At 41.9% G+C, this 18,016-nt stretch overlaps 2 protein-coding genes across 2 annotated transcripts in view; both read right to left on the bottom strand.

Annotated features, from left to right (window-relative positions):
• The window catches only part of fgd1 (FYVE, RhoGEF and PH domain containing 1), a 19,463-nt gene extending 10,196 nt beyond the window's left edge, over positions 1–9,267 (bottom strand). Inside the window, 10 exon segments of the mRNA XM_017035653.2 lie at positions 130–188; positions 1,988–2,126; positions 2,225–2,381; positions 2,713–2,861; positions 3,003–3,092; positions 3,176–3,926; positions 5,226–5,421; positions 5,509–5,542; positions 5,544–5,764; positions 8,680–9,267. Coding sequence (XP_016891142.2) covers positions 130–188; positions 1,988–2,126; positions 2,225–2,381; positions 2,713–2,861; positions 3,003–3,092; positions 3,176–3,926; positions 5,226–5,421; positions 5,509–5,542; positions 5,544–5,764; positions 8,680–8,728 — 1,845 coding nt within the window. The 5' untranslated portion in view covers positions 8,729–9,267.
• A 7,231-nt stretch (positions 9,268–16,498) lies between these two features.
• LOC103384378 (uncharacterized) overlaps positions 16,499–18,016 on the bottom strand; it is a 5,122-nt gene continuing 3,604 nt past the window's right edge. The window contains exons 6-9 of the mRNA XM_008317877.3: positions 17,416–17,587; positions 17,145–17,342; positions 16,753–16,880; positions 16,499–16,626 (exon numbers count right to left, since the gene is read on the bottom strand). Of these exons, the coding sequence (XP_008316099.1) occupies positions 16,585–16,626; positions 16,753–16,880; positions 17,145–17,342; positions 17,416–17,587 (540 nt within the window). The 3' untranslated portion in view covers positions 16,499–16,584. The remainder of the gene's footprint in view (positions 16,627–16,752; positions 16,881–17,144; positions 17,343–17,415; positions 17,588–18,016) is intronic.

Raw genomic sequence — 18,016 nt, 5'->3', positions numbered from 1 at the left:
AGATAGATAGATAGATAGATAGATAGATAGATAGATAGATAGATAGATAGATAGATAGATAGATAGATAGATAGATAGATAGATAGATAGATGGATAGATAGATAGATAGATAGATCTCTAAGTCTTACCATTTTCCTTATAGCAGTGTTGGAGTGCTCAGCTGCTGTGGCGATCAGTTCCAGAGATTCTGAAGAGATACACACATCAGATTGTGACCTGTAGTAGCTTTTACAGTAGCCGACGCGAGAGGATGTTTGACGTTAGCTGATGTTAACTCTATCTGTATAGTTTAGTGTTCCCGAGTGTTAGCAGATATTCGTTTATGCGGGCTGTTGTAAAGGGATTGTCAAAGGTTAGACAAGGTGTTTAATTAAAGTCAAAGTAATTAGTTTATAGTCTCTGTGGCTTCAACAGTGCCTCTTCAGTGCTGTATCATAAATGGTCACACCTCCCTAAAGACAGCTGACTGCTTCTGATGGCGATGAATGGGAGTCTTTGTGGTCACACCTGTCTAGAGAAGACTGCTGTGGTATTGAAATGCTGGTTGTTCCAAATGGGCATAGATGGTGAAAAGGATTGGGAAGATGTAGCAGCCTATAGCTAACTCTTAGCTAACGTCTGCATAGAATACCTGAAATTCCTAGAAGTAGCCGCCCAGTACTATCTGCCCATTAGTGTGCTTTGCTAATCCGTTGGATTATCAGGTAACATTCACATTGCAGGTAACATTCCAAGATAGATAGTGCAACTGGCTTGGCGTCAGCTGGGAACAACCCAGCTGCATACTAATGTTAGGTCAGAGTCTCCCAAAGTGGAAGGCGCACCTCTCGGTGATCGCAGTGCCATTGCAGGCGGGTTGCGGATGGAAAATAATATTGCAAAGGACGTCGTTATTTTTAAATTCTCGTTCTTGTTTTTGCTGTGGCCCGATTGATTTGCTCGGAATAGCAGTAGCTCCACTGTGCAGCAAGCCCCCTACCCTCCACACACAAAATCTCACTCCTGCCAACCGACCAAAGTTGGCAATGCTAGCATTAAATGGGCAAGCTTTTGACAAAACTCCCACCTCAATGCAAAGCAGAGATGAAGCATTGCCAAAAACTGCTTCCTGTACAGCGGTGGTTAATGAGGAGAGACCGCAGTGTCTTAAATTGCTTGTTTGTGACAACTTGTCATTGCTTTGCAAGTCACAAGTAAGTCTCAAGTCTTTGCACTCAAGTCTCTAGTCAAGAGAGGCAAAGTCCGAGTCGAGTCCAAGTCAAAACTGAAAAGCGTCAAGTCAAGTCCCAAGTCCTGTCGTTTCTGTTTCGAGTCCTTTTAAATAAAATAATAATATATTTACACAGATCACTTTGGGTTTTGGAGAAAGTATCAAGTCTTGTCGAGTCAAAGGGCCCGAGTCCAAGTGAAGTCACGAGTCATTGATGTTAAAGTCCAAGTCGAGTTGCAAGTCTCTTTACATTTTGTCAAGTGGAGTCTAAAGTCATCAAATTGATGACTCGAGTCTGAGTCGAGTCCAAGTCATGCGACTCGAGTCCACACCTCTGACTTGAAGTCAAACAGGAAAAGTTTTTCAGACAAAAACGCACAAATAAAGCATTGATAAAGCTTCACCATGACCCCAAATGTTCAATCTCACCTCATATAGTGAGGTGAGAAGTTGCTTACTGAGTAGCACAGTGTAAAAAGCCACATACAATAGCAAAGAAATGTATATTTCCCTGCACATTTTTTCCAGTTTAAAAACATTTAAAATGTGTGAAATAAACAATTCAAACAAATAAGTATCCTGGTTTTTTTTTAAGTACATGATAAGCACATGTTAGCTAAGCTTAGCCAATGTGTTCTTATTATTATAAAATATGATATTAGCTGATGTTAAGTGGTATTTAATAGTGTTAGTTCGTGTTCACTCATGTTAGGTTAAGTTTACTGTTGCTGGTCCTACTGTTGCCACAGTGGTCTTGGGGTGTGTTGGTTTCATACTCTGCGCATCCCTGTAGTCCGGGGCATCTTCTGGCAGTCGGTGGAGATAATCTTTGAGTAGCAGCTCATAGCGAGGAATCCTTTGCACTGGTTCCAACATGTGATGCTGCAATGTCAGGTTTCCACAGCGCTCCTCCCTCTGCACAAACACAACAGACACACACACACACAAAGTCAAACACACACACTACACTACAAAAGAGTAGAGATTGTGTTACAGCAGCTGTTGACGTGAACCTGGATTTCCTGAATGATGCTCTTGAATTGAGCTGAGCGCTCCATCCATGTGTTTACTAGCTCCATGGCTCGGTCAAAATTCTTCACATATTCACCATACATCTTTAGGAAAGGAGCCAGTTTCTGCAAGATGTCCCCAATCCGTGGGTTTGAATTCCTGCATACAGATACATTCTGAATACAATTGAAGTGCAAATAAAAAAAAAGGGTAAATGTAAATGTTTATATCAACAGCTCAATGGGTCTGCACTCGACTAGCATACCACTGCACACAACAAAATGTCACCTCTGCCTTTAACTTATCACCATAGTGAACAGGGGGGCAGCGCAAGCTGAGCACCCAGCAGTGTGTGGGGGAAGGAAGTGGAAGTAGCCAACATCCATTGAACTTAAATATGTAAACAGCTTTTACATGGCCAGGCTTTATTTCCATTAAAAGCTGTAAATAGGAGATAATAAAAAAAAAAGAGGAGGTAGCGCTTTCTCACCACTCCTCCATCCGTTTCTGCAACGCAGGCAGCAGAAACTGCTCGTGGAAGCAGTAGATGGAGTAGATGTTGGAAAAAATTCCTTGAACAACATCGCAGGGGAATGATGACCGGGACCGTGCCTCTTCTGAGAGTCTAGCACAAAAGACCTGCGAGGAGAGAGGTGACAACAATGGTTCTTCCAAATTAATGTTGGAGGCATCAAACAGATCATTCTAATTCGAAATTACTACAAAGTCTTTAACAGTAGTCCAGGTTTTTTAATGCGCATTCCCAATAAATAAATCCACCTGGTTGAGAAGATGAAGTTTGGAGACGTAGGCGATCTCTGTATGGAGGAGTTCACTAGCGATGTTGAACACCCTCTGCTGTACCGACATCTGCACACAACGCACAAAAAAAAAAAAACACCAATTGAGGCCTCGCCGCTTACAACCATATCTCATACGGTTTCCGGTCTCACCTCCACAGAGTCATTTCTTTCAGGTTGAGGTGAAGTCAATACCAGTGTTAGCTCTGCCTCTTCCTCCTCCAGATCACTGTCTCCCTCCTCTGAAACATGAATCCTTCTTTCGGCCGTTCTCATTTCTCTTGCCTCCTCCTGCTCTTCCTCACCTGCATATAAGGATGAGCTAGAGAGATGTGGCGGCAGAGCAGGACTACATGGATAGACCATGCACACGTCATCCACACCAGTGAAACACAGCTCTTCACTGTGTGATGGAGAGCTGATGCTGTCGATGCCACTGTCCCGATTAGCCAGTTTTCCGTCAGTCTGCGAAGAGGGAAGAGACAGACGCTCGGACGGAAGCCCTGATTGGTCCAGTAACAGTAGCGGTGTGGGTGGCTGCTCCCTCATTTCAACGGCGACAACATCATCTTCCTGCTGTTTTTCTGAAGCACTGTAGCCAGACTCCATGGACAGACGTTTCTGATTGACATCACCACTGCCCGCTGCAGCCAGCTCTTCCTCTTCCTCCTCATCATCATCGTTATCATTTTCATGGCCTCGGTCACAGTCCACTTTCTGCTCATCCTTAAACTCCTGTCTGATGTTATCAGGACTCTTGAGCTGAGGAGCTTGGTCCTCCTTAAGTTGGGAAGGGGCAAAGAAAAAGGATGATGAAGGTGATGTAGGTCTGGAGGAAGGCACGTCAGGGAGACGTGAACATAACGCTCCTCCGGTGATGTCAGGAACAACAATAAGCTGCTCCCTGTCAGGAAACATACAGTAACAAAAAGGTTTTAGAAAGTTTCATTGTTTCTGAGCAAGTTTCTGTAGATAGAACCACATACTTGGTGCCTGCAAAGGGCAGCCTGTTGCAGCAGATTTGCTGTTAATACTAGAATTTCCCAAGTGTCGTCCGACCGATATTATCAGCCCAATATTATCATAATTATGTAATATCTGTACGAATTGGTATCGGGTTTTCCTCCAATAATGAAAACCCGATAACGCAATGCAAGGGTTTTGCCAAATGGGGAAAAACGGCTGTATGTGAAAGTGAAAGCCAATAGATGGCAAACAATCCGATCTTGCGAAATATAGCAAAAAAAAATGAAGTAAAAGACATTATAAAATAATTTTACACTACATGCGGAGGTTTTGGCTTTAAAGATGTGGATTCTCGCAGAGGTGGGACCAAGTCATTGCTTTGCAAGTCACAAGTAAGTCTCAAGTCTTTGCACTCAAGTCCGAGTCAAGTCTCAAGTCAAGACAGGCGAAATCCTGAGTCGAGTCCAAGTCAAGACTGAAAAGTGTCAAGTCAAGTCCCAAGTCCTGCCGTTTCTGTTTCGAGTCCTTTTCAAACAAAATAACAATATATTTACACAGATCACTTTGGGTTTTGGAGAAAGTATCGAGTCTTGTCGAGTCAAAGGGCTCGAGTCCAAGTGAAGTCACGAGTCACTGATGTCAAAGTCCAAGTCGAGTGGCAAGTCTCTTTACATTTTGTCAGGTCGAGTCTAAAGTCATCAAATTGGTGACTCGAGTCTGACTCGAGTCCAAGTCATGCGACTCGAGTCCACACCTCTGGATTCTCGTTTTGACAATGATAAAAGCGTACAATTGCCAAATACGATGCATACTCGGTGTACTATTAGCTTAATTGAGCATGCTCACAAATACAGGAATACTGTTGAGCACCTGGTAATATTTATTCATTTATCTGGACAAACCATTGTATGAGTTGCTGGCTCTATCATTCTGCACGTAATCCCGTGATTATGAAAATAGATTAATAAAATGAGCTGCAAAGCTGCCATCTAGTGACTGGAGGTTTGTTTATCGCTTACGCCTGAATAAATAAAGTACACTAAAAGTCCCCTCTCGCGCACCCTGTGACACCTCGTGCCCTATTTGAGAAGCACTGGTGTAGACTGTGAGTTATACCTCCGTTACCTTCTGAACTAAGTAGCTGCAGTTATCTTAGACCCGAAAGACTCACATCTTAACTGTTATTTTCATTTTATTTATTTTTTAAACTGAATTCAAAAAAATGATTAGAACTCACCGCTCAAACTTCTCGATGAGTGATAAGACACACGTTGGGGAGGCAGTGCCGTCAGCACATATAGGTGGACTGCGCCCACCTCTGGGGTCTGTAGGCAGTGGTCTGCATGGTGGAGGAGGTGGAAGAGGCTTGCCTGAAGTTCGCGATTGTGGTCGTGAAAGCAACCCATGCTGGAGATGCAGCGGCTTTGGGGGAACTGTAAATTGCAGAGTTGCGAGATAGTTAGTGATGTCATCATCAGCTTTTACATCTATCTCCAACGAATTGTTTTCAAGATTTTCACCCTGAGGTTTGGGTCCAGAGAGATGTATCAGTCATTTCTGGCCGACCCCGGTCATCGCTCAGCTGCGGCTTGGGCGCTAAGCTGCAGTGTTCCATTTCCAGAACCCCCTCCTCAAGCAAGGCAGGGCCTGATATACATGGGCCAGGCTGTTGTAGATTGTCACCATCCAGTGCCTGCTGGTGGTCACACGATGAGCAGGTTGATTCCAGAGGGAGGTTCTTACTCTGTAGACTGGGGCTCGAGGTGGAAGTGGGACCTGAGGACAGGTCACAGTGGTGGTTTTCAATGACATTCGTAAAGCTTATCCTGCTTTACTTTGTGTTGTTCCTATAAACTCAGTATAAATGTCGACTGCACATACACCAGAGATGTTCACAAGTCACTTTTTCCAAGTCCAAGTCAAGTCTCAGGTCTTTATGCGCGAGTCCAAGTCAAGTCTCGAGTCTTTGAGGGGCAATGCCAAGTCAAGTCCCAAGTCTTTCGTCCCAAGTCCAAGTCAAGTCTCAAATAGCTGAAATGAAAGTTTTCGTATTAGACGCTACCCGAGATAATACTGCATTGCTGTGTTGTTTTGGATTAAAAGTATGTACTGTACTGTACTGGAGGCCTATAATATGTTATTGCACACTACACCATCAAAGTTGATCAAAACAATGTCCCGTGCATGTGCAATGTGAAACTTAACGCAAACTTATTTGCGTATGTGGTCTTGTCCTTTTACCAACTGAAAACAACAAATTGAGGAAAATGACAACTGAAAATGTGTAACTGTATGTACTGTACTGTACTACAGTACAGGCCTATAATATATTATTGCACACTGCACCATCAAAGTTGATCAACAACAATGCGGTTTCCGTTTCTGTTATGTCAGTGACAACATTAGTCTAAACTAAAACAGCCGTTCATGCAGGCTGCTACTTGCCGCTAAATGTAGTGGCCTGAAGTATAAAATAAAACGGTAACGTCAGGGGAGGGGAACTATAAAACTAGCCAACAGACTACAACTGTGGTTGAATTAGTTTGCTAACGGTAACGGTTATCTTCCCATACAAGCCCACTGACCTATCCTAGTGTGTTCTGAGGTGCCTGAGAAAGTTCGACGTTGTTGATCCAGCATAATTTATCTTAACGCCACACTCCTTACAAGTAGCCGTCCGCTTACTGGATGTCTGCGCAAAGTCTTTATAAGCAAATGCAATGACAAAAGGAATCGCTCCAGTCTGACTTGCCGCCGCCATGGTCACTGTGATATGAAACCTAAACTTGAGGCATCACGCTGGGAAACGCATCGGAAAAAGTGAAATGAGTTAAATGACAAAATAGATAATTCCTTGATTATGGACTTTATTCATAATCAAGGACTCGCGAGTCATAACACCGAAGTCCGAGTCTCGAGTCTCAAGTCTCGAGTCTTAGAGGGCAAGTCTCAAGTCTCGAGTCTTAGAGGGCAAGTCTCAAGTCAAGTCACAAGTCTTAGTTTGTGCGACTCGAGTCCGAGTCTCGGACTCGAGGACAGCAGTTAATCCACTGCCACGTCCACCACTTGACACAAACTGTCCACAGGAGGCAGGGATGGAACAGAAGCTGTGTTCCTGTTAGCTGAAATGAGAAAATTTTCCCGATAGATTTTGGCAGAGTGAATGGTTATAAACGTTAAAAGTTAGTTTAACAGTGAGGGTAAGATAAAAAGGCAGAGAAAAAAATATATCATTATCATGAAGTAAATTCTTTACAGAGCGGTATCTTTAGTAAATGTTGCAGATAAAAATCTTAAACCTTAAAAATTTAAAATAGTAATAGTTTTTTTTTTAATTATATGATTGCGTCCATAACACTGTTAATACATTGTCGATGGAGATCTACTAAGAAGCGGGCAAAAAAATGTACATCATGATATGACACCAAACAAAATTGCATGTCGAAAACAAAAACATTTTCGGCGGGTAAAAATGAATCATTTAGGTTCTGTTAAAACGGTCCCTGGTACTATTTGCCGGTAACAGTTACAGAGGGTAAATGCACCTCACACGACCAATTTACATTCACTGTGCTGCGGCATCAAAAAAAAAAAAAAAAAACACATGGAGATTGAAAGAAAATCTGCTCTGTATGGATTCATAAAAAGTTCTGCTCGTACTAAAAAAAAATCAGTTCTGACGATTTTCGATCCATGCATCGCATCGCACGAACACACTGATGCACATACAGATTGGCACAGGTGTACAAATATACACACGTATGCAGCACATCCTCTCTCTCTCTCTCGCTATCTCTCTCTGTCTCTCTCTCACACACACATACACACACACAATGATGCACATAGAGTTTGGCACATGTGTAGATATATCCACACATATGCAACACGTCCCCCCTCTCTCTCTCTCTCACTCACACACACACTCTCTCTCTCACACACACACACACACACACTAACATTTGACGGATTGCTCAGACGATCTGCTGTGTAGGGATTCATGGGAATTTCCTGCTCCTGCAATAAGGTGATTTTGGATCAGAATTTGCTCAACCAAAATCACCGCACGAGACCCACGCAACGCGTGCGCGCGCGCGCACACGCACACACACACAATGATGCACATACATACTGACGCGTGTGTACAAATTCACATGGACAGAGCACATCCTAACACATGCACACATACACACACACACTACCAGATACAATGTCAGAGAAGTGATGTGCACACACACACACACAGGTATATTTTTTCTGTCTGCGTAAACGTCGGATGACGTTACGGATCGATACCGATCGGATAATCGGATTAAAGAACCAGATGTATCGCGTGCAGCATCTGCGGCAGACGCAGTCTCGTGCTGCCATATTACCCGACATTCATTGCGGTGAGATGTCGGTCAGTGTGCGCGCGTGCGTGACAGACTGATGCGGGGCGCGCGTGCACGTCGGTGTGTCATTCCCGACCCTCCCCCCACGTCTCTGTCAGTGCACCGCTGTGTTAATCGGCGTTTGTGTTTGGGTTCTTTTAGCGAGCGAGCGCGTGCGCGTGCGCGCGTGCTCTCACATCTGCCCGTGTCCATGCACTTGGTGCATCACTGCACATACTGTATGTGTACGTTTCTGTGTCTGTCACTCACTCAGATTATCGGTCTGTGCGTGTGTGCGTGTGTGCGCGCGCGTGTTCTCACCTTTGCTGGTGTCCATGTACATGGCGCAGCAGAACACGAATCCAGTCATTAAAATCAGTGTTGGTGCGAGAGAGAGCGACTCTCTCCCACTCTCTCTTTCCCCGGTTCCCAGCTGGAGACAGGCGCGCAAACGCTTACCTGCACACGCGCACACATTAACCAGGACCAGATCCGAACCAGACCAGTACTGGACCTGAACCCGCAGCAGACCGCAAACACACGCACGCAGAGATAAGTAGGTTAGATTCGCTCGGTTTGCCTCAATGAGTTGCCCGGTGAGAGAGAGGAGAGCGGGCGGGGACAAAGCAAGGGTAAGAGAGAGAGAGAGAGAGAGAGAGAGAGAAATATTGGTTTCTATGACAACAGAGTTGAGGGGGGAAAAAAAAGAGAGAGAGCGAGAGTGGCAGAGAGAGCACAGTAGACGTGTGACATCTGGTCACACAGTGTCTCTTCTGGTCTCTCTTCTCTTGCAGAGTCTACCTATTCTGGTCTTTTTGGTTTAGCCTCCCCCAAGCTTGATGTCCTTGGTCCTGTCTCCTTGGAGCAGGCTCTCTTGCCCAGACGCTAGTCCAGGGGTGTCAAACTCATTTCCACCAGAGGACCATATTAGCAGTACAGTTCCCCTATGCCTAGGGTGATCTGAGGGGCTTTCAATGGAATATGGCACGCTGGACATAAGTGTACCACTGCTGTAATGCTTGAATGATAACAAGCCTCCAGTCACTAGGGGGCAGCAACTCATACAGTGGTTTGTACAGATAGAAATATACATGTTATCAGGTTCTTAATAGTATTTCAATTTGCGGGGATGTGTGTCCGGGGGTGGGGGAGGCGGCTTGAAACATTTCTGTCCCCAAGGCGACCATGACAGAAAACAAAATGAAGAACCACTAGTGTAAATGGAAGACTGTATAGATGTAACTACTTCACAATTTGCATGATCTTCTCTTCGGGTTTTACTCTTTCTCCGTTTCTTTTCCTTTTGGTCAATTATCCGCGACACACAGGTTTTTAGAAATCTTCGGTTTCATGTTTTCAAACGAATTAGCCCACAGATGCGATGTGTTTTTTTCTTAATATGAATATGAATATGAAAACTTAATATGAATGTGAACAAGGGTAAAGAGACATCACTTGTCAACCATCAATATAAGCACACAGTGGCCCAAGTTTAAAGGGCTTGCTTGCTTTACAGCAAAGTTCCCAAAGTGGGGGGCGTGCCCCCGTGGGCAGGCACAGCGGAGCAACCACAGGCTCGATCTGGCAAAAAGAATAAAGTGACAAATGGATGGGAAACGTATGATGTTAGAAGACTTGATAAGAGATAAGGAAGACAATGTAGAGCAAGGGGGGGGGGTCAGGAACCTATGGCTCGCAAGCCAGATGTGGCTCAATTTCATGACTGCATCTGGCATATGGCTCGCAAGCCAGATGTGGCTCAACTTCATGGCTGCATCTGGCGCTCAGATAAATCTAAGCTGGTATTTCTTAACGCAATAAAGAATAAATCATTCTGCTGATATTCAAGTGGAACATTACAGAAATCGTAGTGGTAAAAATAATACGTGACTTTTTTTTTGGCTCTCTCGGCTAAAAAGGTTCCCGACCCCTGATGTAAGGGTTATCAGAGACAAAAGCAGATCTAACTCATGGCTTTCTTCTCTCGAGATTTCTGATTTCACATAATCATAAAGACCACATAATTGTGTTGTAGGAAGAAGATGATCATGTGACCAGTTTGTCTGCAGAGAGAGAGAAAGAGAAAGAGAAAGAGAGAGAGAGAGAGAGTACTAATGTAACGAAGTGTGTCACTTTGACCTTCACACACACACACACACCTTAGTTTTACTGCAGCTGAAACATAAGATGTTTCTATTACATCAGCCTGGTTAAAGTTCAGGTACTACAGTATTTGTACATATACAGTTGTACAAATGACTGCAAACAGATAGAAACGCATATTTTAATATATCTCGTAGCCCCAGGTATTCTCTGATACAGTGTGAACATCTGCAGTAAATATATGTGTAATTGTCATAACACTTGGATCGTTGTCGGACCAGTGGCTGGCAGCTGGAGGCCGGCTAAACAGCTGAAACACTAACATAGTCAACAACCAGAACAATGAGTTGACAAGTAGGCTAATGAAACTACAACGGGCGTGGGCAAACTTTTTGACTCGCGGACTACAATGGGTCCTAAAATTTGACAGGGGTGCCGGGGTCAGGAGCAGATAGATGGAGCATTCAGATACACTAAGATATAAAAAAAAAGTCATTCATAAAGGCTAAGCTTCTTCTTCTACACAATCTAGTGGGGAAGCGTGAGCATTGCAGGGAAGAAGAATGATAATATAAATAAATAACATCATTTGGATAAATTTGGCGGGCCAGATTAAAAAACCAAGTCGGACGCATCTGCCCCCCCCGGGCCGTAGTTTGCCCATGCCTGAACTAGAACTTGACACGGTTCGCTGCTAGACCTAAAGATCTTTTTAAGTTAACCCTTTCATGCATGACGGTCACTACAGTGGACAGCTGTGAAAATGTCATTTTCTATGATAAGGATAGGTTTTGATGGCAGTGTTGCATGTAAGCCTCTACAGTGGACGCCGGAGAATCACCCAACACTGCCATACAGTGGTCAGCCTTTGCAACTGCAGAATAATTGTGTCAACATTCAAAAAGAAAATTTGGTGTATAAAAGCAGAACCAAATCAGTTCTTATTTTTATGTCTAAAAACACATAAAAACACTTAGTAACATTTTTTTAACTCAGTATATCATGGGTCATGCATCAAAGGGTTAATGCTCAAATCCACGCTCAATCGCATCAAAGGGTTAATGCTCAAATCCACTATTTATGTTAGATTTAGTGACAAAAGACGACAGGCTAAGATCATCAATTGCCTCTACGGCCCTTGGTGTGGGAGAATAATAAGAATTTTGTGTTTCCTAGATGAAATAAAGTATCACAGGTGAGCAGATACCTCTGTTCTCACTTACACTTAAGTAATTATACTTTTGGAAAACGGACAGAAAATCCCTAAGAGAAACAAGCGGGAGATTACAAAGATGTTTGGACTCACCTGTCCAGTATGTGGAACTCACATTTTATTCAAATCCACTGGTGCTGAAGACACCGGAGAAAGCAGTAAGAAGAAGAGGAGGAGGAGGATATGAGTCAAAGGTCAGCGTGTTTCCACTTAGCAGATGTGGAGCTTCAACTGTGAAAATCCAGGACTTCCTTCCTACTGCAGCTGCAGTCACATAGAGTCCGTTCGCCCTCTCTCGTTCTCCCCCTGTCCATAAATCGTCCAATCTTTTTTCGTCTCCCTTCCATGTCCATCGTCATCTTTATGCCAGCTACTGGGTCAAGATAGCGTGCGTCTTCCTGGAAAACTGGAAACTCAGAAAGTGCTGACTCAGCTCCACATCTGCTGGCTTGTCCCGGTCCTGCTGTTGCCCTGAACCTCGTGGAGAGGACACATCCTTCGTCACCCCCCTGTCCTCTCAGCACACATGGCATACAAACACAGTGACAGTAGTCAGACAGATGGACAAACAGTGGTCTCTGTTTTCTGCAGCTTCAGTCTTTTGTGAAAATCTGAGTGGAGACTGAGACCGTGAGACTCCTCCTTCTCCAGAACCCAGACATCTGATCCGAGACCAAGTTGCTCCTCCTCCCCCTATGCCCTCTTCTCTTTTTTTCTTTCTTGTTTCTCTCTTCTCTTTCTCTGTTCTCGCCTTTGAAAAATTATGGCCAAATCTATGATTTTTTTTTTGATCCATCCTTGTTTGGGGCTTGTTTCCACATTGGTTCAATCCTTACTTTTACACAATAATATTACTTGTTTTTGTTTTGTTGTTTTTTTTTTTTTCCAGGCAACAGCAAGAACATGAGCAAGAATTTTAAATAAGTATTTTTTGCCCAGTTTCTTGTTAAACATTTACAACGCTGTACTAGATTTTAGTCATTCAGTCCATTCATGCCCCCCACTGAAATGCCACTACACCCCACCAGGGGGTGCCCACTACTTTGGAAACTTCAACTACAGAAAAGTTTTGCACTATTCCATATGTGCATGAAAGTATTGTATAACTAATACAATAAATACAAACAAAACAAGAAACCAAAACAAAAAGGAAAATGCTAAATATACTGTATGCATTCATAAAAATAATATAAAATACACTATAATCACAACAATATTCCATTAATATATATATATTATATATATATTATATATTATATATTATATATTATTGTGAATAATCGAATCCAAAAAAGGGTTTCAACTATACATCTAAAAGTGTCCATCTTACCTCTGTCCATATACTAATGCATTCTGCATTAAAAAAAAACAAGTGCGATGTTACGAGGACGTTGCTAATAACGTTGAATACACAGTGGCTTAACGTTTATTATTATATTTAGAAGAAAAAAAAAGTTTTTATGCCGTTCGTATCATTTTTTTTTTTTTTGGTCGTATTTATCTGCCACATCGCAGAAAAGGTTGGGATAAATTTACAATATATAAATCTAGTATAGACGATGGACCAATGGTGGTTCTCTTAGTCTTGGAGACTATTACATTACAATACATTTAGCAGACACTTTTATCACCAAAGTGACTTACAATTTGTGTAAGTCAATCAACATTCGAGCTACAGTAAACATACAGAATACAAAAATAATAATAAATAATAATACATAGAAATGGTACAGTTATAGTCATAATAGGTCATAGAAGAATAGTATGTCATAAAAAAATATCACAGGGTGGAGAATGACCGAGATCGCCTTGTGTGAAGAGGGGGCAAGACAAGTCGACACACCTGCGATGAGCGCAGCACCGGTGAGTTACAGAACGTCCTTCATACTTGTGAAGAGAGAACTGTGGACCCCGGTCAGACACACGTCCTGGGGGATCTCATGAAGACGAATGATATGCTGCACCAGGAGGAGTGACTTTTATGGGGTTTTTTTTGGTGCGACTTATAGTCCGGAGATTACGGCACATTTCATGGCTTTGACAAATAGTTTGTTTTTTAACCAACTCTTATCAACGTACTTCCTGCAGTGGGAGGAGACAACGCAGGCCGACGCCCTCCACGCAGACGCCCACAATACAAAATGAAACAGTACAGAAACAAAGAACAACAAAAACCAAGGCCTCACAGCTAACCCACTAAACTCGCTTTGTCGTATATACCTCAGGACAAAACCAACACGGCCGAGTTCTTACCTTATCCTAAACCATACAAAACAGTTTACTACACACCACGTAAGAAAAATCTTAATTTACCGTACAGTCATTAAATGCAACACCCCGGATTAGGGTCATTCACCTCAGGAGCAGCAGTCGGTCTCTGCTGTCCTTATAGTATGTGTACACGTTAGGAGGGCTGTCATTAATTGATTTTATTATTTTAATTTTATTATTATTTACTACTTTTATTTATACTTTATCATTTTTAGCGGGAGATGTGTGTGTGTTGCTACAAAATGGAGTGACTTTTTTTCCCTTTTTTCATACCTTAAAAATAAAAGATGACATACCAAGCTGATGATTTTACCGCAATTATTTAACACAACGCAAAGAGAGTGCGCTTTTTTTAAAAGAGTATTTTAACACTCTTTGACACTCATTACTTTATTTCTGTAATGTTTTACTTCAATATCAGCAAAATTATTTATTACTTACTATGTTAAGAAATATTGTGTACCAGTATCTGCTATCCCTGTACAAATACAAATAAAAAATGTAGATGTTTGTTCATTCCACACCCCCAGCCGCTAGAGGGCACTCTAGGCTTTTGTAGCCATTTCTGCGAAACCTTTATTAACGGAAATGTACGTTTGTTCATTTCACACTCACAGCCGCTAGAGGGCACTCTAGGCTTGTGTACCAGTGTCTGCTACCCCTGTACAAATGAAAATGGACATGTTTGTTCATTTCACACTGACAGCTGCTAGAGGGCACTCTAGGCTTGTGTACCAGTGTCTGCTACCCCCGTACAAATGAAAAAGTACATGTTTGTTCATTTAACACTAACAGCCGCTAGAGGGCCCTCTAGGCTTTCGTACCAGTATCTGCTACCCCTGTACAAATGAAAATGTACGTTTGTTCATTTCACACTGACAGGCGCTAGAGGGCACTGGTGCGACTTGTACTCTGGAGCGACTTATGTCATAATAAAAAGTGTTTATTATATTACTCTATATTTATGTATCAATGTTATGAAAGGCTACTTGCCAGTTTGCTGTCAGAAAATCAATATGACTCAATATCACATCAATGTCTTTTATGGCAGTACTTGAGTAATGCAGTATTTTTTTTTCTTAATTTCTTTTATGGCAGTACTTGAGTAATGCAAGGGATTCTGTACTCTTCCAAGGGATTCATAAACTAAACAAATATTAATTAATTAATAACAATTTCAAATACTAAATATTGAATGCCTTTTTTTTAATGCTAGTCTTTCTCTCTTTCTTCATTTTGGGGGAAGTCATAAGAGTTGAAATGTATCGTGGTTATAAAAACTTAAAATGCTATTGTAACACTGTAGATGTTGACAACAGTTCCAAATCATTTATAGACCAGATTCGAAAGGAACAGACTGTGTTAGATTTGTTTAAATGAACAGACCACAGACACAGGGCTACATTAGAACTGCCGGCTTATTTATATGTATATATAACATTAAACATGAATATGAAAAATATGAAACGGAACGGTATGGAAAATAATAAAAAGAAATATTCAAAAAAATTTCACTATGTTTTGGATTAAATCTATATAGAAATAATAGTTAACTTCTTTTTGTTGGGATCAATATCTAATTATGATTTAGGCCTAATTTGGATTTTAGTTCTATTTTATCAAGCAGTAAATTTAGATTAATCTCTAGATTCAGAAATGTACCACATCAACACTTTTCACTGAAATGAAATACAACCTGTTATAAAGAAATCACACCGTATGAATGTGTAATAAGTTCAGATCGCTGGTGACGCACGGAGCAATCTTTTCAGTTGTGGAACTTTCTGGAAGTCTTTTTACTAAACTTTACCATCAGCACCACAGACAAGAAGAACGGTGGGGATCCTCCAAAAGAATGAAAACACCAACTTTCTTCAAATGTCACACTCTCGCTCTTCCCTCTTCTCCTGTCGCTCGTCTTCTTTGTCCCATTCTTGACTGTAACCTCTGCCCTCATTAGGGACCGTAGCACAAATCCCAACGCCCTTTCTCTCATTAAAGGACAGTAAACAAATAAAAATAAAAAAACAAGTGCAACTGTTTGAAAGGCCGAATTATTAATTAGAATTCATATTAAATAATGTTTAATTTATGTTCTTTTATCTGATTATTTACTGTAATTTTTTTATATTATTATTTCTGCTCAAGGGCTGCAGCTAACATTAGCTCCGGGGCTAACTCCCTAAAAAGAAACAGGGAAGTTGGGGTCATTACTATCAGCCACACGGACCACAACAGAACATAAACATCGCGAGTTTTAACAGCTCCTGTATAACCAACCAATCACGCTTCAACATGACAGGACTCAAACGTAAACGAAAAGTCAATGACTGATAATGGTATGAACTTTGTTAGCCCGTAAAAATCCATAAATTAGCCGCGTCCTTGTTTAAGCCACAGGGTTCAAAGCGTGTAAAAAAAGGTAGTAGCTTACAGTTCGGAAATGACGGTACATATTGTACACATCGAACTGGGTCTGAGGATATCAGATATCAACATGTCACATGACACCAGAAAAAAAAGATACAACCGTTTTTTTGGTTTTTTTTTTAGTTATTATTTAAATTCAAACTTTATTTACTTTTTGAAAGAGTAAAAACATGAAGCTCAGAACATCTGCCTCTGCAGGGTTTTGGGGGTTAGTGTTTCTCCGATCGTCGACTTCTTAGACTATAACGAGGCTGTAGTCAGGATAAAAAAAAAGCAATAGTCATTGTAGCGAATTCGTTGTAGCGAATCAGTCTGTGATCACTTTTTTTTTTAGAATCATTGCTAGATTTGAAATAAACACTAATAATTAAATCTACCTCTTTGTCATCCACCAAAACGCTGTAGACCAGGGGCGGAGGGCAAGACCTGCGTGAACGTCGTTCTGGACTCACTGAAGCATCAAGGGTAGTGGAGGATAGCAGGGTGGAGTCAGGACTCTGAAAAGCTGGACCACAAACACAAAAAGACAGGGTGAGAGAGATCAACAATCTCCAACAATTTCTGTAAAATCTTTAAAAATTTTCCTGGCCCTTTTCCTTTTTTTTTTCAAATTATCTTTACATTACCATTAGAAAAACCTGACTTGAAAATGTCCTGCTACAGTTTTGGAGCATATACATTTCCGGAATATGTTTTTTGTTACCAGAAGGCTGAATTCAATTTCTAAATTCTATTTGAGAAAGAAATACGACAACCAACTGGAACTGACTGGACTGTAAGAGGACAGACATGTCTGTGGTGTCCGTGGTCAAAGACATCAGTGTTTCCTGCTCTTCTTTGTACTTCCTTCTCCTGTTCTTGAATACTTCCTTTCTGTCACTTCTTTTCACCGATCTCTGTTGGACATCAGGAGTCCCCATGGTGTCCTCGGTGGCCTGCAGTGTTTTCGGAGTGTCTCCGAGCTGCTCTGCAGACACGTAGTGTCAGTGCGGCAGTTCACGTTTCATCCGCCAGAGGCGTCTGTGTTAGAAGTTACTGACCTGCTCGCTGTAGTGCCTCCTGAAGGCTGCACTGTGTCTCTTTGAGCTGCTGCAGCAGCTCCAGACTCTGCTGAACTGGGTCAGTGTAACGGATGCTCACCAAGACTAGAACACAGATGGCTAGGAATCCCATGAAGCGGCGTAAAATGCCTATGTACTCACTGAGACGTTCCTGCAAGAGACCACCAAAGAAGACCTATCTGCTATCAACGGCAAGTAGACAGTGTGATCAAACAGCATCCAGTACAGTTCAGTCCCAAAAAAAAAAAAAAAAGATTTCAAACGTCAGTCCAAATTGCTTAGAATGTCTGAGCTGTGTTGAAAGACTTCAAATCAAGAAATAAATTAGTGAAGAGAAAAAAAAAGGCCCATCTGGTCTGAGCTGAGTCTTCATAAAGACGTTCAAGTGTGATTCCTATGCCATGAGTTACAGTCTTCAAAGTCACCAGTGCCCAAGTGTCAGTGGTCCTTAAAGACTTAAAGTGGTGAAAATACACTATATTACCAAAAGTATTGGCTCACCTGCCTTGACTCATACTATGAACTGAAGTGCCATCCCATTCCTAACCCAGAGTTCAATATGATGTCGGTCCACCTTTTG

Source organism: Cynoglossus semilaevis, chromosome 10 (assembly GCF_000523025.1).
Source record: "Cynoglossus semilaevis isolate Cse_v1.0 chromosome 10, Cse_v1.0, whole genome shotgun sequence".
In the NCBI taxonomy this organism is placed as follows: domain Eukaryota; kingdom Metazoa; phylum Chordata; class Actinopteri; order Pleuronectiformes; family Cynoglossidae; genus Cynoglossus; species Cynoglossus semilaevis.
This window is presented reverse-complemented; position numbering and strand designations above follow the sequence as displayed.